This window comes from Melopsittacus undulatus, chromosome 16, assembly GCF_012275295.1.
Source record: "Melopsittacus undulatus isolate bMelUnd1 chromosome 16, bMelUnd1.mat.Z, whole genome shotgun sequence".
NCBI classification, from domain to species: domain Eukaryota; kingdom Metazoa; phylum Chordata; class Aves; order Psittaciformes; family Psittaculidae; genus Melopsittacus; species Melopsittacus undulatus.
Window position 1 is genome coordinate 2,315,312 of NC_047542.1, and position 23,156 is coordinate 2,338,467.

The following is a 23,156-nucleotide window of genomic DNA, read 5'->3' on the forward strand; positions in this document are numbered from 1 at the left end:
GCTGGTAAAAATGATACCAAAACCACCCCAAAAATAACATTCCCAACACTTGAAACAGAGGGGGTTGTACTTCAAATGTACCTGTATCTTAGATAATGCAGATACTTTGGGAGAGTTTGAGAATCACATATAGTTTTCTGACTCGTGGGCAGCACCATAGACCCTTGTTGTTTGAAATCCCCCTGTCAGTGTCTAACAGCATCAGCTCTTACAAAGATGAATTCCAGCAGTGTCAGTGGACATTTTTTAAACCAAAGAGATTTTATTTTCTAGGCAACAAAAGAAAACATCCAAGCAGTGATATTGACACATCTCCCTTGAGTGGAACTCGGTCTCTGGGAGCAGATTTCCAATGCAAACATGACATAGCAAAGCTCAACGCTCCGGATGAAATAACCCTCATCTTCAAACTACTGCAACTGAGAAACACCCCGAAGAAAAATCCTCTTCCATGTTTGCAGAAATCCATCCAGGACACAAAGCTAAAACGTAAGTGTTGCTCCCCAAAGCCAATATGCATTTGCATACATGGCAGGCAATAAATATGTATCTTCCACTTCTGGTTCAAAGCCACCCAAGCCAGGAACACCTCTCTGAGGTAGGTTTTATGTTCATTTTACAGATGGCAATGGTGAGGCTCAGCTCCTTATTCAAGGCGTCTCTCTGCTTCCATGTGAAAGCTGAGAATACAACTGAGGACTGACAGTCTCTTGGTCTCATTCCTAGACAGTATTTCATCTCAAGTAGTTATAACACAGTGTAATCTTCAAGTTCCTTTGAACTGTCAGGTATTTCCTTAGGTTTGTAAGCATCAGCTTCTAGAGAACTGGTTTTAATGTTGGGGGTTTGGTTTGGTTTTGTTTTTCCTATAACAGACTAAAAGCCAAGTGAAGTTTAACACTGGAAGCTAAGTCGCTTTCTATAGGAAACTCCCAACAGTGCTAACATGTATTTGAATACTGAATTAAAAAGAAACCTGGTCCATAGTGATTCTGTCCTTTATACTTAATTATTCACACCCTAATTCAGCAAAGCACTTGTAATTACGTTCCTTCTTTGATAAAACCCTCCTGTACTTCAAGGTCCAACTGGGAGCCTCTGCTGAGAACTTCAGTGAAACGTGCCTTCTATAAACACGGTTTTGCTGCACCAGTTTAGGTTAAACTAGATCTTAAGTTCCACTTTGGAAAGTGGATTTATTTTTGCCTCAGTCTGAAGATGCAGGTTCTTGCTCCCCATTCGTAAAAGTGCAAGGAAGGTAACTTAAAACAGCAACAGAAGAAGAGCAGGTTAAGGATATTCTAAAATTCATTAAAACAAGTATGTGTTGTAGGCATTTCAAGGAAAAACCAAAATCCCCTTCAGTAATATGCACCTTTACAGCACCTTTTAAAAGACCTCAACAGCACTCACAACTGCTGTGAGGCAAGACAGATTCAACCAGTTTCAACTTCCCTGATTGTGAACAGTAGAAGTAGGGCAGTTTCCATAGCTTATTTTGTTGTGGAAGTTAAACTGCACCCTTCATTATCAGGATTAAAGTCTCACCACTGAAGAGTCATCGGTGACAAATCAAACACGTTAAGGCAGAATGCAGATGAAGAAACTTCAAGCCTCCCTTCTGGGTTCTCTGTCCGTCTAAAAAGGCAAAACTTTTCAGCAGGAAGGAGTGAGAACTATACCTTAAAGTGCTCTTTTACAGTGTTCGGAATCTGGTACAGCTTAGCAACACTGTGGCCATGAGCTATACCCAAATCTGCTTCAATGGATGTAACAAACTGAGTCACTTCCCTAACTACTCTATTTCCTTCTTGCCAGGATTTCAGATACTATTGTGAATAAGAGTCCAAACTATTTCAAGAAACATGCCTATGTTCTGATGCAGTGTAAACACCAGGGGTTGATAGTTATTTTCCAAGCAACTAAAAACTACCTACAGAGGATTAGTAAGTTTATTCAACACTTAACCATCTACTTATTAATTTAAAGAAGGCTACCTTAAAGCTTAGAGGCCATTTCTTTCTCTAAAGCCATGACTTCAAACACACAATACAGTCTACTTCTGATGGTAACATAGTACAGGGCAGCTTTGGAGATAGTCTTTCCATTCCTAAGTGTGCACCAAATGAGCAGTTTCCCCTGCAAGAACTGCTTGCATGTGCAGAGTCTAAACTTTAGCATCAAGAATGCTGATCTGCATGTTTCCCAAACCCTTAATTTAATTACCCTGAAAACATGATACAGAGAGATTAAGTCAGCAATTTAAAGGCTAGATTTTATGCTAGTGTTGAATGAACCTGATTTAATACGTCTGCTCAGTTCACACACACAAAGACTCTTTCAGGAATCAAGTTCTAGCTGCCAGTGTATACCACCTGCCAAAGCACTAGAAATTAGCATGCGAGAAGATACCTACTTCAACTCCCTTGGGTTAAATCCCTAGCCATAACAAACCTGTGCATCCTGGCCATCATTAAGTTAATTTGCTTTTCAAGCTCTGTGAACGGAATTGTAGGATTACATACAGCTTATCTGGGAATCCAGAAGTTTATTCTGGACCGATGAGGTAGTCGATGTAACCATCCTCATGCAGATGTCACACTTCCCCAAAGTTGGTGTGTCCGGTCTCCTTGGCGTGTTCTCTGGCTTCCACTTGTCCTGTGAGTCCCTTCTGGCACACCATGCACCTCAGTGTGAAGTGATTCACGTCCGTGAACTGCCTCTTCCGCCTGGCTTCATCTGCCAACTCCAAAGCTTGTGCAAGGACAATATCATCACTTGTGGAGAAGATGGTCTGGGGAGGAATGTCCGAGTCTGGGATTTTACGCTCAAGTGGATCGTAATGAATCCCATCATATATTAAAAGGACCCGCTTAGTGTAACCAGCATCTTCCCCAAAGCGGTCAATCCTGACCGTCTGTGTGTCCACCACACAGATTTCACACTGGTAGAACTTGGATAAAATGGACACTTCGATGGCTCCTCCCCATGTCTCTTCCCTCCTGATCCAGTCACAATACTCCCTGTTGGTTTTCCCTAGAACTGCCTCACAGTATGATTCCGGATCGCTTGCTACTATCTGGGCTATGAGGCTGCGCATCTCTGGAGCACAGCCTGGGTCGTAGACGCCTCCTTCTACCACATAGTACACACTGGTGAAGAGACAGGAGTTATCTGCTGGCACAACCCTCCTGGCAAGCACAGGCACAGCTTCCCTGACCGAGTTAGACATGGTTCTTTTTGCAACCACAGGCGAGTCAGTCTTGGCTTTGGACGTATCCTCTTCAACGATCAGTGTATCACCTGTCAAACACAGAAGGAGGAAGAATTGAGGGAAGTCACAGCACCACAGAACAGCTTGTGTTGAAGGGACCTCAAAGCTCCTCCAGCTCCAACCCCTGCGGCGAGCAGGGACCCCTTCCACTGGAGCAGCTGCTCCAAGCCCCCGTGTCCAACCTGGCCTTGAACACCTCTACATGCAGACCGGCCTTAAAGGCACCGCTGGTCCTAAACCAAAGCAACGCGACTGCATTGTTGTAACTGCGGCTTGCGCTCATTTTCCCCCACAGCACCATATCCTGATGGGAAACCGCCTGTGCCAGCACAGCCGGTAACACCGCAGTCTATGGATGGAGCACACCCAGCAGGCTCCGCAGTACTCACCCACCGGGCCCCAGCCCTGCCAGCGCCGCGCTTTGCCTCCGGACCCTCGGGACGCGGGTACAGCCACGACGGGCGCTGCCGGCGAGCAGGAAGCACCTTGAGCCGGGTGTTGACAGCTCCCGCCGGGGGCAGAACCGGCCCGACAGCCAACTGATGAGGGGCGTGCTGGGCCTCTTGTCATTAACCTAATTACACCCCACAAAGCGCCGGGTTCCGGCCCTCACCCGAGTGGATGCCGAGCTCTCCGAGCCGCCGCTCGCCGTCACTGAGGTCCAGGCTCCGCGGGGGGAAGCCGAGCAGCAGCCGTTGTTCCGAGGCCGGTACACCGGTGAGCGCGGCCAGCGCCGCCTGCATGTCCCGGAGCCGGGAGTGCGCCGTGAGCCCGGGCAGGGGGTGGGAGCCGCTCCGGGCCTTGCACCGCAGCCGGAGCATCCTCCTCCTCCTCCTCCTCCCGGACCAGCTTCCGTCCTGCCCGCTCTCGCGAGACCTCCCTCCGCGCACCATCATTGGCTGGGCCGGAGCGGCGGAGGTGGGTTCGGGGGTTCGGCCGGAGAGGGGCGCCCTAGCGCTTATGACGTAGAGATTTGCATACTATTTGCATTTGTGGCGCGCCGGCGCGGGGTCATGTCGGCCGCACGGCACGGCGGCGGCCCGCGGGGCAGGCCCGGGGCTCTGCGCGGCGGAGAGAAGCAGTGCTGTGAGTAACCCCGGTCCGGAGGGGCTGCCGCTCTTAGCGGTCAGAACCAGACATATATAACCTAAGGATAGCGCTTAAAGCCGCTCGCGTCTTCCTCAACCCGCGTTCCCCCGTCCGCGGGCGCGCAGCCGGTGTCCTGCCGGTGCCCTCCCGAGGGTGGTAGCGCTGCTCATCCCCGTCCTTTCCCTGCCTCCGCTGCTCCCAGCTCCTGGACTCGAGCTGTTTTCTGCCAGAACGTGAGTGTTTTACTTAAAGCAGCGTTTGCCCTTGGCGGCTCCTGCCCGGTCAGTAAATAGCTTTAAGGCTAAAGGTTGGTATTAGTCCCATTAGCGCAGCGGGTGCGCCGGGGCTAATGCGGCTCATTAGCGGCCACCAGGGAGACCGCAGAGTGCTTAATGAGCGGTGAGGAGCCGGGGGAGCCCGTCAGGAGATGCACGGTGGGGATCTGATCATCCTGGGATCGGAGGATCTTAGAACCCCGGGGTAGGAAGGGCGTTCTGATCATCTGGTCCAGGCTTTTTAGGCAAAGCATGACCTAGACTGAATGTCCCAGCACCCTGTCCAGCCAGATCATAACGGTGGCCAGCATCGGGGGAGTCTCCACTTTCTTGGGGAGATTATATTGTTCTCATTGGGCAAAGTTTTCCTCTTGTCCCATGGGTAACTTCTACCCATTACCCCTTGTTTTTTTCCCAGGTGACCCTTTGCAAAAGGGAGTCTCTATCTCCCTGGACTCATGGAGTGGTTTGTGTTGGAAGGGAAGGGAGCTTAAAGCTCATTCAATTATAACCCCTGCCACGGGCATGGACACTTACCACTAGAGCAGGTTGCCCCAAGCCCAATCCAACCTGGCCTTGAGCACTGCCAGGGATGGGGCAGCCACAGCTTCTCTGGGCACCCTGTGCCAGCATCTCAGCACCCTCACAGTGAAGAACTTATGCCTAAGAGGCCATTTCAGTCTCCCCTCTGGCAGATTAAAGCCTGACAGCAGCTCCACCTCCTTCTTATGTTGGGGACCCTTATGGTCTTTGTAGCCTCCCTTTAAATATGGGCACAAGATGGGCAGCTCTGCACGGCTTTGGGTTGGGGCTTGGTTCCTGCTCTCAGATACTCTGCAGTGCTGCTGATGCTCCTGGGTTGGTTTTGGGTTTGCAGCATGGGCTTCCTACATGACCAACTCCCCAACGCTGATCGTGATGATCGGCCTGCCTGCACGCGGCAAGACCTACGTGTCCAAGAAGCTCACCCGCTACCTCAACTGGATCGGGGTGCCCACCAAAGGTGTGTGCTGGAACTGCCCTTGCATGGGGCTGGTTCTGCCCTGTGCAGAAAGCACTGTGGCATCTGCCTGTGCGGTGCTGTCAGTCTCACGTGCTTGTCTTTCTGTGTGTGAAGTGTTTAACTTGGGAGTGTATCGCCGGGAAGCGGTGAAGTCTTACAAGTCCTATGACTTCTTCAGGCACGATAACAAAGAAGCCATGGAAATCCGCAAGTAAGTTTGCATCAAGGGGCAGAACTGTTCCATGGTGGTCTGGTTAGTCTCAGGTCTTGGAAGGCTCTGTATTTCAGGAGCACAAATTAACACTGATTGAAACCAGGGAATGAGGCAGCACAGCCCATGCAGGGATCCTGCCACAAGCAGGTTTTAGGCAGAGGTGCCTTATGGTCACTGGGGTTCTTAGGAAGATGCAAGGGTGGGTGCTCCATGGGCAGAGGGAGAAGGTATTCAGACCTCTCCCCATGGTTCAGAAGCTTTGCTGTTTGAATGCTTTCCATCAGCTCTAAGAGTGCTTCTTTCTCTCCTGCAGGCGATGTGCCTTGGTGGCTCTACAAGACGTGAAGGCATATCTCTTGGAGGAGTGTGGGCAAATAGCTGTAAGACTTTGCTGCACTGAATATGGGTTTACGTTTGGGTAGTTTAAAGCTGCCCAGGGGGACCTGATTGTCACCCCCAGTGTTTTGGGGCTGCTTTAAAAGCCTTAGATGAAGTTGCTCATTGTTGCTTACTCATTTTTCTGGTAGGTGTTTGATGCGACCAACACCACTCGAGAAAGACGGGACCTGATACTGAGTTTTGCTAAAGAAAATGCTTTCAAGGTAGTGGTGCTGCTGTGTTTGATTTGTAGTTGCTGCCCTGAGGGGTGTTACTGCTCCCTGGGGCAGGAGCGCTTGAGTTTTGGTCCAGGGTAGAGTTCTTGACTCTCTGAAATAAGCTTCTTTGCCTTCTTTGTAGGTGTTTTTTGTGGAGTCCGTCTGTGACGATCCAGAAGTCATTGCTGCCAATATCCTGGTGCGTGCTGCATTTACCAAGCTTGGCTGCCTGTGCCTCCTGAGGGTGCTCAGTACAAGGTCACCAGCCACAATAGCTTACAGCAGTGTGAAAATGCCTTGCTCTTATGTTTCACCCAAGTAAGCAGCTATGAGGCTTGCAGCTTTAGAAAAGCTAAAGATGCAGTTAGGCTATGTGAGAAGGTGGAAATCAAATGAAGCTGAGAAATGCTTGACCTTGAAGTGTGCTTTCTTGTGGAGGGGAGGCGAGCAGCAAGGCAGCTGTGTCTGTCACAGGGCCAAGCACCACAGCGCCTTCAGAGTTGCCCTTTGTTTCCTCTCCAGGAGCAGGCTTTTTTCCACAGAGCAGGGTTTAACAATGCCTGTTTGTTTCCAAGGGAAGAATGGGGTTATTCAGCCTTGCCTTTGTTCCCCGGGTGAGTTTACTTAACTCTCACAAAGCGATGCTGTCTCTTACCAGGAGGTGAAGGTTTCCAGCCCTGACTACCCAGAGAGAAACAGGGAGAATGTGATGGATGATTTCCTGAAGAGGATAGAGTGCTACAAGGTCACTTACCAGCCTCTGGATCCTGATGCCTATGACAAGTAAGCAAAGCCCTGGGGTGCATTTTATCCCTGTACACATGAGCTGCTTTGCTTTGTTGCTGCTGTTCTCTGGCTCTGGATGCTATAATGTGTCGGCTGGAGCCTCTGCTCTCCCAGAGTGCCTGTGTGAAGGTGATTCCCAAGTGATTTGAAAGGGTTTTTCTCTAGTGTACTGCAGTGTAATGCAGCTCCTTGTGTAAGCAGTTCAGTGTCCCTTCTGTCTGCTGGAGTGACCCAGTGGTAGTGCTGATGCCTTTACTAGAGGATTAATAGCTAGATTACACCCGCAGATGCACGTGTTTCATATTTAAAACCAGTCGTGTGGGTGTTCTTATCTTATGTTGACTCCAGAGATCTTTCCTTCATTAAAGTGATCAATGTGGGACAGCGGTTCCTAGTAAACAGAGTCCAAGATTACATCCAGAGTAAAATCGTCTATTACCTAATGAACATTCATGTCCAGCCGCGTACCATCTACCTTTGCCGACACGGTGAGAGTGAATATAATCTTGTTGGCAAGATTGGTGGGGATTCTGGTCTGTCACCACGTGGGAAGCAGGTAAGTGTTTGGCAGCACCCGGGTTGCTGTATGTGTTGCGTGACCAGAGCCGGGCTCTGCATCCGCCTCCTGCGAGGGGCAGCCCCGCAGATGGATCTTGCTGCAACAGCCAGGGCCCTTGAAATGATGCTCTGAAGAGTGGCAGCAGCTCCTGCTCCCTCCTGACCTCCCCTGGTGTTGTCTCCAGTTTGCTCAGGCGCTGAAGAAGTTCATTGAAGAGCAGGAAATCGTTGACCTGAAGGTGTGGACCAGCCAGCTGAAAAGGACGATCCAGACGGCCGAGTCCCTGGGGGTCATGTACGAGCAGTGGAAGATTCTCAATGAGATTGATGCTGTGAGTGAAATGCTGATTGAAGCCTTTAGCTTTCCTAGGTGGAGAATAATGCTTAAAATCAAATTTGCTATGATAAAATGACCATTTATTGTTCATCTCTAACCATGTCCATGTGTAATGTACTCCAGCCATCATCAATTGTAGAAGCACAGAGTAGTTTGGGTTGAAGGGACCTCAAAGCTCATCCAACCCCCACCACAGGCAGGGACCCCTTCCACTGGAGCAGCTGCTCCAAGCCCCTGTGTCCAACCTGACCTTGAGCACTGCCAGGGATGGGGCAGCCACAGCTTCTCTGGGCACCCTGTGCCAGCGGCTCAGCACCGTCCCAGGGAACAGCTTCTGCCTAAGAGCTCATCTCAGTCTCCCCTCGGGCAGGTTCAAGCCATTCCTCTAGTCCTGTCCCTACAGGCCCTTGTCCCAAGCCCCTCTCCAGCTTTTTTTGTTGGTTCCTTTAGGTATTGGAAGGCCATTGGTGTGGCCATGGTGGATATACTGTCTGTCATTTTCATCACATAAGGGAATTGCTCATCTCGGCCAGCTGCTTTTTCTGTTCTCTTTGTTGCATCTCTGTTGAAATGGGTGGCTTGTAACAAGTTGTTCTTTCTTTAGGGCGTATGTGAAGAAATGACCTATGGAGAAATTGAAGTCAAGTATCCAGATGAGTTTGCATTGAGAGATCAGGAGAAATATCTTTATCGCTATCCTGGAGGCGAGGTGAAGACCCTTAGAGAATAACAATGATACAGTATATGTAAACCAAAGAGATATGTGTAGTATCAAAAGGCTTGACCTAATTTCCCTTTTTTCTGCCAATATTTATGTGAGAAAGTGAAAACATTAGGATCCCTAATTCTCTTTCAGAGAGAAGGTTCATTGATTTCCTTTATCATGGTGTGCAGATGATGCTTTTCAGTCAATGAATTGGGCCACTTCCCAGGTCCCTCAATGTCCCCCTTGGATATTGAGGGGCTTCTGCATCCCACTCATGTGACCAAAACCTGAATTTTCACCATGGGAAGTGGAAAGATGAATGTGGGTGTGGTGTGGAGCCGTTTACTTCACAACCTTCAGTGTATAATTGACCATTTTCTGTTTTCCTTACTGCACTCTGAAGAGTTACCAGTAATCCAAACCCTGCTGTAATCTGTGGTTTGCTGACCTGAGGTTTCACCTTTTGCTGTTTGCCATTTTCTCTCCCTGTGTTCACCAGATCATCCCTAAACGTCTGCATTTTGATTCTTAAATTGGTGATTTCCTGAAGGTGAAGCTGTGCTAAAATTGCTGCTGCTTTAAACCTCTCTTTATGAATGCCTTGAACAGTTCCCATTTTGTTTTCCAGTCCTACCAGGACTTGGTCCAGCGCCTGGAGCCAGTAATTATGGAGCTGGAAAGACAAGGCAATGTCCTGGTCATCTCCCACCAGGCAGTTATGAGGTGCCTGTTGGCTTATTTTCTTGACAAGAGTGCAGGTACAAAAATAAGCAGTGGTGGAAGGGGCTGGGTTCTCTGCTGCTTCCTTTGCAGGGCGTCGGGGGGGGGGCAGTGGTTTGTAATTGCTGGTTGGGTTTCTCAGAAGGCAAGAGGTGCTTTAAAAAAGCAAAGCAAACATTGCTCATAGACTTTAACCATTGCAGTTCAGTGGGGCAGGGAGCAGGGAACTGTCCCTGCATGGAGTGCAGAAGAGCGCGCTGCTGGCTCTGCTCAGCTGCTGTTTCACCAGTGGTCCTTATGTGTTCTATAGGGGACTTTATTTTAACGTAAAGGGGAAGTTTTGTGGTGCATGGGGAGCCCAAAGGGTTGGCAGTTGTGCTGCATCGCTGATTGATGCTGATCCTTTGTGTGGCATACTCATCTGGAAGCTAGTTACAGTGCAAGCTCCTTTATGATGCTCCAGTGAGTGGCACTGGAGTTTACTAAAGCCTTTAGTAAAGTTTACTAACTCTAAGTAGAACTCCCGTGGGTCCATGGCAGCTGTTACTGTGGTGCTTTCCTACCTGTGTGCAGCTGAAGAGGCTTCCTCTGATTGGCCCCATGTGTTGGGAATGGTGGGTTTGGTCCCATCCCATTGCTACATCCACTATTTGCTATGTGAAATGTTCCCACCCAAAGCCTGGGCAGAGCTGGGTGGCTGGTGTGGGCAGCACCCCATAATACCCCATAACACCTGCCTCTGTCCTAGATGAGCTGCCCTACCTGCGATGCCCTCTCCATACCATTCTGAAGCTCACACCTGTGGCATATGGTAAATAATGTCTTTTATTTGTAAGAAGAAATAATGCATGTGTGTGTGAATCATAGGGTGGTTTGGGTTGGGAAGGATCTTAAGATTATCTATTTCCAGCCCCGTGCCATGAGCAGGGAATCTGATGGGCAGGTTTGTGTTCATGTCTGGCAGCAACCAGCTGAGCTGTAGAAGCTTCTGGTAGTGTATTTAATATATACACGTAAAGGTTCTGGCTTGTGGGAGGGTTTGGAGGGAGCACTGGGAGAGGAGATGTATGGGTGCCAGGGTGCTTGCATCTCCTAAACAAGTGATAATTATCTCTGAATTTCACCCATTGGTGAGGCTGTTTGTGCCTCCAGTTTGGGGTGCAGTCAGTTAAAAATGGCTCTTTTTGGATGGACCTATAGTCCCCATAACAGGGCTGAACAGTGAAGGTCAAAGCCAGAACGTAGTTGAAGCGTAAAATCCTGGTTGTTTGAGCTGTCCTAGAAACCGAAACTCATTTACTGCTGCTCACTTTCCAATAGGAAAATAAAAGATGGTTATTTCTTAAGTTACCCTTCCTCATATTAACTTCTCTTATGGTAAAGGCTGTAAAGTGGAGACAATCGCCCTGAACGTGGAAGCAGTGAACACCCACCGCGACAAACCCTGTCTGAACTCAGTAAGTTCTTGCTACACAGCTTGGGCTTTATCCCATTCCAAAAGTAAGGATACTGAAACACTCCTCCATACCCGCTGGAAGTGGCTGATTGCTGTCAGTGAGCACAAAGGCTTTTGCTTCAGAAAGAATCCCCCTAAAAGCAGAATTAATAGGGGGTGGAATTAGTTTGTTTCCCAGGCCAGGGAGATGCTTTCAGAGCTGTCATATGAAGTAGAATGGGCAAGTGTAGAACAGAGGTTTTTGAAGTTCCTGGTCTTCTCAGTTAATGAAGTTGCTGCTTGTTTCTGTTAATGGTGATAGCTTCAGAGTTGCCAGAATGTTTGGAACTGATTTATTTTTCCTTCACTGTCTTGAGGAGCTTTTCTCTTTGTAAAGCTGCCACTGGGGTAAGGCTGGCTCCTAGGGGTGGTTACTGGTGGCTCTGGCAGCCCTTGCAGGGCAGGAACAGAGTTTTCCCTTGTAAAACACCCAAGAAATCAGCAGAGACAAGTATCTGGGGCAAAGCAAGACTGTGATGTTCCTAAACTTTGTATTGGAGGCATAAGGAGATGGGTCCAATTTATTTCCCTTGTACCATGAATCCTCTTAGAGCAGCAGTGGAAACACTTCAGGCTTTGGCTTTGTGAACTTGTGTCTCCCTTTACTTCAGTAACTGCTCAGCCATCCACCTTGTGGATGCACCACGTAACTATGTGCTGAGTCTGTGGAAGCTGCTGTTACTGTCAGTGCTGGCTTTTGTAAATGCAGCTTTGCAAAGGGATTGATCCATCAGGGATTGGTGCATAGTGATTGCCTGTAATTAGCTCCCCCAGTTGGAGCATAAACCAGCTCTATGCTATGCAAGCTCACAGGAAAGCGAAGTGCATCACATCTGAAGTTGTTTTGGTATGTTTAGGGTTTTTAGCTGCCTCTTGTGCTTTATGAAGAGCTATCGGCTGATTGCCTGGGATATGGTTGTTTTTTATGTTCCAACATAAAATCCCCTATGCCAAGGAATCCTAAATGAGGAGTGGAGAGACTAGGAACCTGCATCTGTGGCTGGAGGGTTTGTGGAGCTCAGTCCAGCTGATTGCACAATGCTAAACTGATGATATTCATGCCCGGTCCCATACTGGTGGTTTTCAGTCAGTCATTTATCACTTTGCAACCTCTGTGTGATGCCTGTGTTGAAATCATTGCTTGCCTGGAGAAGTGGGAGGCTGTTTCTGTTGTTCTTGGCTTTACTCGGGCAATGTGGCTGCTTTGGGGGAGAAGAAACACAAAGAATGGAAAGTTTTTCTATTTCTAATTATGCTTTTTCCCCCCTAAATTGATTGTGGGGAGAAAAGGGAAATAAACCCCAAAATGAACCAAAAAAGCCCTCCCTGAACAAAGCTAAGCAAAAAAAAACCTCAAAGGGAAGTGAAACTGCTCAGAAATAGACTTTTCAGTGGCCTCCGAGGCAGAGAGTGGGGCATTTCCCACTGCTGGTGCTCAGCAGGGGAAGGCATGGGGAGGTGTGTGCCGCTGTGGATGCGTGTGTAAACTCTGCTTCCCCTTCTCGTTCCCTGTGATTCCCTCCACCCGGGATCAGACCCAGCCTCCTGCCGGCCCCAGCCCTGTAAGGATGAGGAGGAACAGCTTTACACCGCGGGCCAGCGCCGACACGGTCAAGCGCCCGCGGCATTACAGCGTTGGGAGCAAACCTCTCGACCTCGTGGGGCCTTTCCCATCCTTGGAAGCTCGAGATGGGGCCGACCGGCAGCAGCTGCAAGTTGAGGTCCAGGTGGTACCTTCTCTGTGTTCCCCTTCCCCATCACCCGCAGCTGTCGGTGGTCTGTCTGGGATGCAGCCCATTCCCAGGGCTTTGTTTCTGTGTAAGAATCCTCCTGGATTAGACACTTACAAACCCCAAAGTCACCCCATTAAACTAGAATTGTGGTGCCAGAGGCTTTCAGAGCCAGGTTGGTTGGGCCTTGGAGGAACCTGATTTAGTGGAAGGTGTCCCTGCCCATGCCGGGGGTTGGAACTGGATGAGCTTTGCAGTCCCTTCCAACCCAAACCATTCTATGATCACCAGGCTCTGTGCAGGTGAGTTTACATCAGTGCAGTAGGGTTTTGGCAGGGTGGTTGATTCTGGGTGATGCTTTCTGGCAAAAACCCAGTTGGAAGGAGTTACAAGTATCCTCTTTAAATGAGATGCTACAGCCAAGTGTTGCTGCAGTCCCTGGTAGGAAATACTTGCATCGTGACTTTGTCAGTGCCTGTTTTCCTGCAGATCCCAATGTCAGCAGCTTGTTGAACAAGGTTTGGGCTCTTTGGGTGCCCAGAATAAAGCAGCTTTGGGTGCTTGGTGTTTCATCTGGCTTAAAAAGGCACCAAGGCCCTCATCTGTGTTGGATGCAAAGCCCCATTTGTTTCTTTCTCATTTGAACTTGGTTTGCTGTTAAATGAGGTGTTAAATTGAGGTTAAATGAGGTTAAATTGAGGTGTGTGCCTGGGAGAGCACAGGCAAAGAGATTTGGAGGGGACTTTGAGGAGGTTTAGGCTGGGTCCTACAGAGTCATAGAAGTTAGGGTTGGAAAGAACTTATGTTGTAGTGTGCAGAATAACGTGCACATTATGTGTGTGTTGTGATGTGCAGAGACAGCCATTACCAAAGCTGTTTAACCTCGGATACTTTAGAGGTTAATGTTCCCTAGTTGCTAGTGAGTCCAGCTTCCCCTCCTTCACTCAAAGTAAGTGGCCAGAGAGTAAAGGAAGGGGGGATGCAGCACAGGTGAGCATCACTGGTGTTCCCATACTCGATTTAGAGCATGAGGCTCAGGCATCCCCAGCATCCCAGGGCTCTGGTGGACTGAACCAGAGAGGGCTTCGTATTGGGGTGGATTTGAGCCCCAGCAATTCTGGGTGATGCCTCAGCTGCAGAGGACTTTGATGGCCTGAGGTGGGTGCCCCAGGACAGGGATCCTCACCCCTGTTTGCAGTTGTATCCTTCATCATTGTAGTGATGAAGCAGCATTTAGTAAGCCCTGGGTTCTGGGCTGGGTGTGTGGTAGGGAATTGTCCTGTCCCAGGACCTTTTGCCTGAATGGAGCCCTTGGGATAAGCAGCAGTGGAGGGAGGAGGTGGCCACGCACTGCAGCACTGTCCATGCCTTGTATCAGCTCCTCTGTGATACAGGCCTCCCCCCAGCTCCTAACATGGCATCTTTGGGGTTGCTGCACTTCTTTCCTCATTTGCTTTGCTGCTTTTCCTTTTATTTCAAAATCTCCTTTAAAATGCACTATGAGCTATCCTGTGCTGTTTCTTTTTTCCTTTGCAGCCTCAAGGGGGAATTGCTTGCCTGTGAGTACCACTGAAAGCAGCTTGTATGTACTCTCTTTTGGTGTAGTAAGTAGGACGTCTCTCGAGTAAGATTGCATGGAATCTGCTTTGGGGAAAGACAAATGCATGGAGCAGAAGGAAGTCTTTTCCTGTGTCATTAAGGACCTGTCATTAAGGGGACCTCAGTGGGGGAGAAGTATGTTACCAGGCTGAGCCCACTAATCCAGGGGCTCCAACTGGTTTTACTGGTGAATATACTTTTGCTGGCTGCCCATGAGTGTGTTTCACCCTGAGCTTGCTTCATCCCTGGACCAGGATGTGGAATGGCTGCACTGGCACTGCCAGGCTGAGCTGTGTAGCCTGTCCTGAGCAGTGCTGACTCCCACATATGTCTCCTTTCCATCTGGTGATGGATGGATGGATGGCAGGGATTTTGGAGGAGTCATTGGGTTGTAGCTTGGATGGGAGTGGTGCTGCTCAGCCCCAGTTCCCCATGGCTTGAGGGAGCTGGGGTGTTTAGTGTGTGCTTAGCAAGTAGCTGGGTGGATAAACCTTCCTGTGTGGGTGCCTGTTGTCACTGAGTCCTCACCACCACGTCCCTTTTGAGGCCCCTTGACTGGGGACAAAGGGAGTGGGACTCTCTCCCACCCTAAGGAGAGAAAATGTCCTTGTCTGTCCCCTTCTCTTTAGGGAGCCTGCAGCCAGCATCACCCACGAACCCTTGGCTTCCCCCTCAACCTCTGAGTAAGGGGCTTGGATGAGACCATGGCTGCTGCCCCATGCAGAAAGGCTGGAGATGCCCTCGCTTTGCTGTGCTCCCACCAGCCCTGCTCTGCTGGTGCCTGGGGCAGACCCTGCTGCAACCCTGCGCTTGGCTTCTCGGGTGTTCCTCCTCCTGCAGTACACACAATGCTGATGGGTTTTGTCTTGTGAAGGGTGGTTTTGCCATTTAGGTGCTCTGGAGACCTGGCTGCGTTATTGTACAGCAGGTCCCTGCATGGGGCTGTGGGATGGCTCTTGGCAGCACCCATGGTGCATCCTCAGCACTGTGCTGTGCTCATTCCCATGCACTGGGGTGACCCACAGTATCCGGCTGCATCCCTTATCTTTGGGATAACAGTGATGTCCCTCTCCGGGAGCAGCAGGCTGTGCTGGGGAGCACCCAGGGATGGTGGTGCCTAAGAGTGGGCTCAGAGATGGAACAAGCTGTGTCCTTGGGGGGTTCATGTTGCTGCACATGGGCTGCTGGGGTTGTTGCTCAACTGCTCTCAGCAAGGCTCTGCTCTCTCCTTGCCTCTGCCTTTGGGCACATCCTCTTGCTCCTGGTGCTCTGGTGTCAGCTGGGTTATGTGCAAAGGAAGTAAAGCAGGAGCTGGTTCAGTTTCCAGATGCCAAGAGGATTCAGGTTTGGGTGGTGAGCTCCCATTTCCCCTTTGGCAGGGTGGTCCCCTTGGTGCCCTAGGATGCAGCTCATCCCTTTCAGGGAAGGGAGGTGCAGCTCCTACCTCTGCTCAGGTAATGTTCCTGCAGGCCTGAGAAACTCCCACTTGAATGTATTTGGCCATTTGGATGTGCAGTTTTTACTTTAATTGCACTTTGTCCTTGAAGTGAAGTTCTTCCAACCATTCTGTCAGTGCAGCTGCTCTTACTCTCACCACGATGCCATGGGTCACGAAGGTATGGGATTGATCCCAAAGTGACATGTTTCTGTCTCCTATTTGCTAGTTTGGGATAGCATTTTGAATAATGCTTCAGAGTGTTCTTACTGACCTGCCAAAGCTGTGGAAGCACACAAGGCATCAGGCTCAGATCCTGCTGCAGAGCATCTCCCAAGCTGGGATGGTGACTTGGGAATGGTTCAGCCAGTAGTGATGCCAAAAGGGCCTGTTTCTCCTAAAGCTGCCTGTCTCCCTGTGTTTCAGAGGCCTTAATGTTGATGATGAGAGGGAAAAGGAGAAAGAATCTGAGCTGGGGAGCTTGTGCTAAATCTGGTAAATTATTCCTGTACTAATATTAATTTAGAATCCAATCAGAGGAATATTATCCATAGGCTAAAAATCAAAGCCTTGCCCCTTTGGATTTGCCTTTGCTCTGGGCTGTGTGGTTAGAAATGAATGTATGTACTTTGAGTGCTTCTTTCCCCCCATATTTAAACAAATAACACAGATTTCCTAGGAGGGGATGCAGGTAAATGATAGTAACTTGGTCCAGCTTCCTTCCTTCCTAGTACTGCTGTTTTGCTTGAGAAGATAGCATGTGAGCAGTTCTTATGGATTAGCTCTGATGATGATTACTCTTGAAGTGTCCTTGTTGGGAAAACTGTTTTAATTTTACTTTGGTTTGGTTTTTAATGGCAAATAGAACAAATGTAGGGTCTGTATTTCCTGACTGTTGGGTTTCAAGTGTTGGTTGTCAGCAAACTGCCTCCAGAGCTGTGCCATTGGTTCTTTTAATGGCAACCAGCGCTGGTGCGGTCACAAAGACAACTCACACCTATTGATTCACATGTTGGTTTGCAGTGTGAGTGCTGCAGCTGAGCAGGGCAGGCACTGGGCATGGCACAAAAGGAACCTTTTCTGTGCCCTGAAACATTGTGTGAACAGCAGCTGCAGGAAATCCTGGTTAATGGGTTTTAACTTGTGTGATTTGTATAGAATAGAATTCACTTGTACTGACCTGAGTGTGTTCCTGGTGTCTATTGGACCCTCACTGAGGCAGTAGGAGTTTTATCAAAACTAGAAGTATTTATTGTGGTTAATATGTGAAATGACTCCTATAATGTTTCTTTGTTCTGGAAGTGTATTTTCCTATCGAGAAGAGAAATAAAAGTGAGTAACCCTCAGTAACCAGCCTGCTTCATTATTGCCTCCAGAAAAGCTGAGCTTGCATGGTCCCAGGGTGGGAAACCCTTCTCACAGACCTTTGCAAGAGGTTAAAGGATGATGCAAGGTGTGAAGCAACTCGTTATTTGCTGGGGTAGAAGTAAGGAAGAAAATCCTTGGATGGTCTCAGTCGTGCAGAATGACTATATGGATGCTGGAATGATGCAGAGTGATTCTATGGAGCTGGTGGATCCACTGAGAAGTGTCTCTGTCCATCCCCAGCACCAAGCTGAACTCTGCTGTCCCTGCTTTTCATCTCCTGACTTAGCCTTGGTCTAACCTGTCCTGTTTCTCTCTCATTTGCAGAAGATGGCCAGTTTAACAGTGTAGAGGTTTGGCTTTCATCTGGGATTTCCATGGCTGGGAAGAGCCCTGCAGCTGGACTTGAGCATCCCTGGAGCACAGTGAGCTGCTGCCGCTTCGGCCCACCCTGAAATGTGTTTTTAGAGCCTCTCTGTGTCTTTTCTTTCTGAATGCTGCAATGTCTGTCCATGAGATTGGAGAAGAATGTGAGCTAACATATCCCTGCGCTTCCTGAGATCCCATGTGTGTCCTCCTGGTTAGGTAGTGACATTAACTGCAGTGTATGCAGGACAAAACAGTCATACTTGTACTCACCGAAGCAGCTTTCTTTGGTGTTATCAGACCAAATCCCCAAGTTCTTATTTAGCTGTTCCCATTTCTAAGGTCAAATGCAGTAATTGTGGTGTTTAACCATCCCCAGAGCTCCAGGAATTGCTCAGCTTTGTTTTCAGGACTCCTGGTTTAAATCCCCAGATCCAAGCTTGTTCCTTTGCTCTGGGAAGGCTTTTGCTCATCATGTAAAACACACAGCACTTGCTAGGTCAGCAAATCCTGCGAGGGGCAGAAGGGAATTAAACCTCCTGTCCCTCTCTGGGAGGAGCATAGTGCTGTCGTAGCTGAGCCCAAGTCCTGCCTCAGCTTTGCACCCAGATCTAAGCTTCCTACTGTCATTTTTCCTGTGTTCTATGGACACTTTTATCTGTGAGAACAGAAAATGGGAGCATGACTTTGCTCTCAAGGCCACATGTGCAGGGCTGGCTAGAAGCACAAGATCTTTTATCAGCTGTCTTTTTAATGTACCAGAACTTAAGCCCACCAACAAGGTTTTTAAACTTGCCTGTAAAAAAGCTGTGAATGATATTGATGTATAATGCTGCTTTTAATAGTGTTTAAGCTACTTTAGTATTCAGTGCATAGATGGGGAAGCTGCCTTGTGGCTCAGCTCATGTGTTACTTAAACCCCAAATTGAGTTTTCTCCCACAAATTTTGACTTAGAATCATGGAACCCCAGCCTGGTTTGTGTTGAAGGGACCTTAAAGCTCCTCCAGCTCCAACCCCTGCCATGGGCAGGGACCCCTTCCACTGGAGCAGCTGCTCCAAGCCCCTGTGTCCAACCTGGCCTTGAGCACTGCCAGGGATGGGGCAGCCACAGCTTCTCTGGGCACCCTGTGCCAGCGCCTCAGCACCCTCACAGGGAACAGCTTCTGCCTTAGATCCAACCTAAACCTCCTGTCTGACAGTTTAAAACCATTCCTTGTCCTGTCACTTGTGTTATGCCAAACTCCATTTTATCACACTCCTACCCTTGAAGAAAAGGGCATTTAGGTCCGAAGCAGGAGGTTTTTCTAGACCTGCTGTTTCAAGTTGAATCCAGGTTTCCAGATGACTCCATATGAGGAACTTCTAGGACCCAGGTTGCTTATTTTAAATGTGGCAATAGATGTTGGCCATACCCAGAGCAGGGATCTGTGCCTGAGAAGCACTGCAGAGGAGCTCAGCAGCCCCAAAGCCTGGGGTTTACCTGGGGATTTTGGGCTTGAATCTGGGTTGTTTTAAGCACTCCAGACTTGTAAGTTGATAAAGCTGAGCTAGGAAGGGGCATGGCAAAGGCCCAGGCGTTAATCCTCACCCCTTAGGATTTCTGAGGAGCAGAGGCGTGTGTTAAGCTAAAGCAATTGTGCTGCAAAGGAAAGAAATTGAGTGGGTGAGAAACTGAGTTGTAATAGTTTTGTTCCTTCAGCTGTAATCACGGGGGCACAGGTTTGCTGTGCAAGAGCAGAGTCTGTTCTTTGGTTTTAAATGTCACAGTGCTTAGAAATGAGCCAAAAAGCTTTGTGGGAAGAGATTTGCAGCCTATTCCATGGCTGTCACTCCCTGTCACACTCCAGTGATGCTCTAAACGCACAAACCACATTGGGCTGGCTCCTCCTGTCCAGCCATCTCCTGTTCTGTGAGTAAAAAGGAGTAGCAATATACTGTAGGATGTTTATGCACAATATGCAGTAATAACTTGTGAAGGAGTTAATTCTCTTTGTGTCATTGAGTAGTTAATGGCTGTAAGGAGACTATATATTTTTACCTGCCAGGATTCATGAAGGCAGCTGCTATGATGTTGGTTGTAATTAATGTTTTTGTTAATCACTGCTAAAAGTCAGGTCTCTGGGGCTTTCTCACTGACTGTGGGTACCTTTTTCCTGTTGTGGGTCCTTGCTTTGGTTGGAGGCTGCCTGGGTCATGGGATGGAGCCTCTCAGCCACCTCTGCAGATGGCAGTGTTTGTGCCTTCTTGCTTTAATGAAAGCCTAATAATAGCCTTTTCCTCCTGCATTTTAACTTTCAAAAGGCCTAAATACACACGTCCAGAGCAGTGCAGCAGCAGATTTATGATCGACATTGTTGCCATGTGGGTGAATCATACCTGACATGATCCCAGGTCCCGCTGAGCCTTTGGGGGCAGTGGGGCTGCAACGATGCTAATGGACCCACACATCTCCCCAGCCCCATACAACCCCCTGTGCCAGGTTTTTCCTTGAAATCACCTGATTTCCTTGGCACCGTGTGTGCAAACACCCCAGGATAAACACCGATTGCACAATGGGCTGAACTGAGGCTCAGCAGCTGCTTGTGCTCTCGGTTGTACTGGCACTGGTGTGTTGGGCTGGGCAGGTAGAGGTGAGGAACTGGGAGATGTGGAAGGGGCTTGGTTCCTTCAGGAGCATTGCTCATGACTTGGGAGTTTTCTGTATTTGCATCACTTTCTGTCTCTCTGTTTCTGGCAGCAGAGGTGATGGTGGCAGCCACCCTGAGCTGTGGTCCAGGGCCTCAGTGGCTGCTCCATCAGCATTATGGGTTACTTCAGAGAGCAGCGATCTCAGGCAAGATCTGTTCCATCTCTGCCACCAGTGATGGGGAAAATCAGGCAAGGAAAAAGGCTACAGACCAGCACACATAGCTGGAGTTTGCATACGCTGGCTGCACCATTAGAGATGCCACCACTAAGTCATCCTGTTGCTGGTAGCTTGGTGATGGGGAAGCCTTGGGAGCAGCTGCATGGCTGTCAGTGCTTCCAGGAACCACCAGGCTCCATGGGTACATCCCAAACCCTCACCCCATCCTCCTTCAAAGGGTGCTGCTGGTGCCACCTCTGCCTCTTCTGCTGCTGCTCTGCCCTGAACACTGTTTGCAGATGCATCTCTGTGCTTGGTAAGATCGATGTTACATGTCTACTTGCAGTTTGGCTGCACTACTGCTTCCTAATGTGATTTTTTAGGTTTAAAAGTGTATATAAACTTGTGCTGTTTGTTGTGAACTCCATGCACTTGAGCGTAAATATCCCATCAGCATTTATTTACAATAAAGAGATTTGAAGATAATACAGATCTAGTTCTCTCTGTTATTTTCCATTATTGTTTGCTCTATTGTGGGCTGGTTTTCATAGAATCATGGAATGGTTTGGGTTGGAAGGGACCTTAAAGCTTATCCAGATCCACCCCCTGCCACGGGCAGGGACACCTTCTATGAGAGCAGCTTGCTCCAGGCCCCATCCAACCTGGCCTTGAACTCTTTCTAGATGGAAAACAAAGGAGCAACTGGTGACACTGTGATTTCCAGAGGCTTTTCCCAAAGGGACTCTCCAGCTGCAGCCTGAAGAGATGTGACCTTGGATGTGGTCAAGGAAAACCCCCTTTTATCCTGCTTATCCCATTGCAAGCTGTGGATTGAGAAGGTCTTAGGAGTGGCTGTCAGAGAAGGAGATGGCTGTACCTTGGCTAATGCTCCTTGTGCAGGTACTAACAAACCTCCTGGGTGCTTGCTGGGAAGCTGCTGCTGTCCCAGCACACAAATTGGCTTGCTCTGACCTAAGAGAAACTAAATCCTCAAAGCCTGTTTGTGCTTGGGATTAACTGGATTCTTGTCAATATTTAGTGGAGGTCAAGTGCCTGCTCGGAAGTACTGGGGGATCTGTTGTGAGCAAGCCCCTGCTTGTGGGCTGAGGGCAGGGAGCCTCTTGCTGTGCTTCACAGAGTGAAAACTCATCCGTTTCATTGCATTTCTGGCCTGAGCTGAGGTGAGCTCCAGGAAGGGGATGTCTCCCTCTCAATGTAGGGATGATGTGGTACATTTTTCTGGCAAGAAAGGGCTCAGTTTTGGCAGAACAAACCAATACCTGTGAGAAGCACAGCCTGGGGTGAAAAGTCCATCACCAGGTTCTTGGTGGTGATTCAAGCATGGATGAAGCTGAAGTGCAAAAGGAGCAAAGGGTTCCAAACAATTCCTTCCAAAGCTCTTATTAGTGGAAAATGGCCCATTGGGAACAGCTGGATTTGGGAAGGGCTTTCAGTGAGAGAAAGGGCAACTGTGTTCCCATTGTGGACATGGATGTTGAGCGCCAAGTTGGTGCTGCCTGAGACCTGATGTGCTGCTGAGCTTCAGCTGCTTTAATGGAGGTAGGTGGGGTTGGTTGAGGAAACTCTATTTTGAGCACTGGCCATAGGCTTTTAGTTCAGGAGGGATCACCCTGTAGTTGACATTGCCCTAGGCTGACTCTCGAGGAGGTCCCTGGGCATCACTTGGGGACCAGCACTGAGCGGGTGCCATTGCTGCACAATGGAATGGGCAGCATCCTGCTCCGCAGGGATCATTCCAACAAGGAGTTGGCAGCTCCACACAGAAAACAAACAATTTCAACATCTGCCTGGGTTGCATTCAGTTTTCTACTGTTTTGCTTTGTGGGTTGAATAAACTACTTCCTTCTTGCTCAGAGGAGGAGTTAATGATTTATGGGTCAATGGCACAAGTCTGGTCTCTGCAGAGCTCAACCTTTTCTGTGTGGAGCGTGTAGGCTTATCATAACTCCTCCTCTAGCCCTGCAGTGACAGAGGGACAGGACAAGGACAGTCATCACTTTGCCTTGCAGGAGCTGAACACACTGGGTCTCTCCATCTCCTGTCACCAAACCTCCAGGTAAGACAACTTCAAGCCATGCAGCTTTAAGTGATGTTGCTCTTGAGCTGGATTGGAGCCTTCTCATCAAAGTGGGAAGCAGAGGGATCAGTAAATTGAATCGAATGAAACCAAGAGGTGTAACAAGGGTTGAAGGAAAGCCAAAGGAATGAAACAGCCAAGAGTGGTGTTAAGTTTAGGGCAGAAAGCATCAGGAAAGACTTAGTTTCCAGGAGGGAAGGTAGGTGCTTGGGGCGTACATGCTGTTGGGAGGGTTGAGGCTCATCCTGGATAACAGGATTCTCGCTCATCTCCAGGGGTATCCCATTACTCCAAATAGCACTTAAACTCCATTCTGCAAAGCACTTTGGTCTCCTGAAGGACTTGTCTGCTGCATAGCTTTGCTCCAGCTAATGTTGTTTGCACAAAACTGATTGATCTTCTTGGTCAGATACTTCTGTGTGTGTAATTTACTGTTAGGGGACCCTACTGAGGACTCAGGCAGGATTTCACCCCCCAATGAATTTGCTTCCAAGAGACCTATTACTAAAAATAGATGTTCTACCCCTAAGTTTCAGGGGACTTTTCCCAGAAGGCACAGATAAACTCATGGCCCAGCAGATATTCATTTGGCTGCTTGGCTGGGAAGAAGGCTGTGTTGGCAATGTAGTGGTTTGGAGTTGAACCTCACAAGCTACAAAGTGTT

At 48.9% G+C, this 23,156-nt stretch overlaps 2 protein-coding genes across 10 annotated transcripts; one reads left to right on the forward strand and one right to left on the reverse strand.

Annotated features, from left to right (window-relative positions):
• Positions 1–232: 232 nt before the first annotated feature.
• On the reverse strand, positions 233–4,126 carry YOD1 (YOD1 deubiquitinase). 2 transcript variants are annotated; one of them, XM_005143192.3, is made up of 2 exons: positions 3,888–4,126; positions 233–3,303 (listed from the first exon to the last, which is right to left on the reverse strand). In XM_005143192.3, exons 1-2 carry the CDS (start codon positions 4,093–4,095, stop codon positions 2,597–2,599), a joined length of 915 nt encoding a protein of 304 aa, XP_005143249.1. In that variant the 5' UTR covers positions 4,096–4,126; the 3' UTR covers positions 233–2,596. The 2 variants fall into 2 exon arrangements, with proteins under 2 accessions (XP_005143249.1, XP_030899712.2); XM_031043852.2 differs by lacking the exon at positions 3,888–4,126 and adding an exon at positions 3,664–3,879.
• PFKFB2 (6-phosphofructo-2-kinase/fructose-2,6-biphosphatase 2) lies at positions 3,555–18,604 on the forward strand. 8 transcript variants are annotated; one of them, XR_004079841.2, is made up of 17 exons: positions 4,251–4,360; positions 5,516–5,641; positions 5,756–5,852; positions 6,169–6,235; positions 6,383–6,457; positions 6,594–6,650; positions 7,110–7,234; positions 7,586–7,793; positions 7,981–8,127; positions 8,737–8,841; positions 9,467–9,596; positions 10,307–10,369; positions 10,942–11,015; positions 12,589–12,780; positions 14,320–14,342; positions 15,012–16,312; positions 17,510–18,604. XR_004079841.2 is itself a non-coding variant. In XM_031043848.2 (16 exons), exons 2-16 carry the CDS (start codon positions 5,530–5,532, stop codon positions 15,067–15,069), a joined length of 1,533 nt encoding a protein of 510 aa, XP_030899708.2. In that variant the 5' UTR covers positions 3,555–3,991; positions 5,516–5,529; the 3' UTR covers positions 15,070–17,167. The 8 variants fall into 8 exon arrangements, 7 of the variants coding, with proteins under 7 accessions (XP_030899708.2, XP_033925823.1, XP_030899705.2 ...); XM_031043848.2 differs by lacking the exons at positions 4,251–4,360; positions 17,510–18,604 and adding an exon at positions 3,555–3,991 and having other exon boundaries at positions 15,012–17,167; XM_034069932.1 differs by lacking the exons at positions 4,251–4,360; positions 17,510–18,604 and adding an exon at positions 3,869–4,192 and having other exon boundaries at positions 15,012–17,167.
• The last annotated feature ends 4,552 nt before the right edge of the window (positions 18,605–23,156 follow it).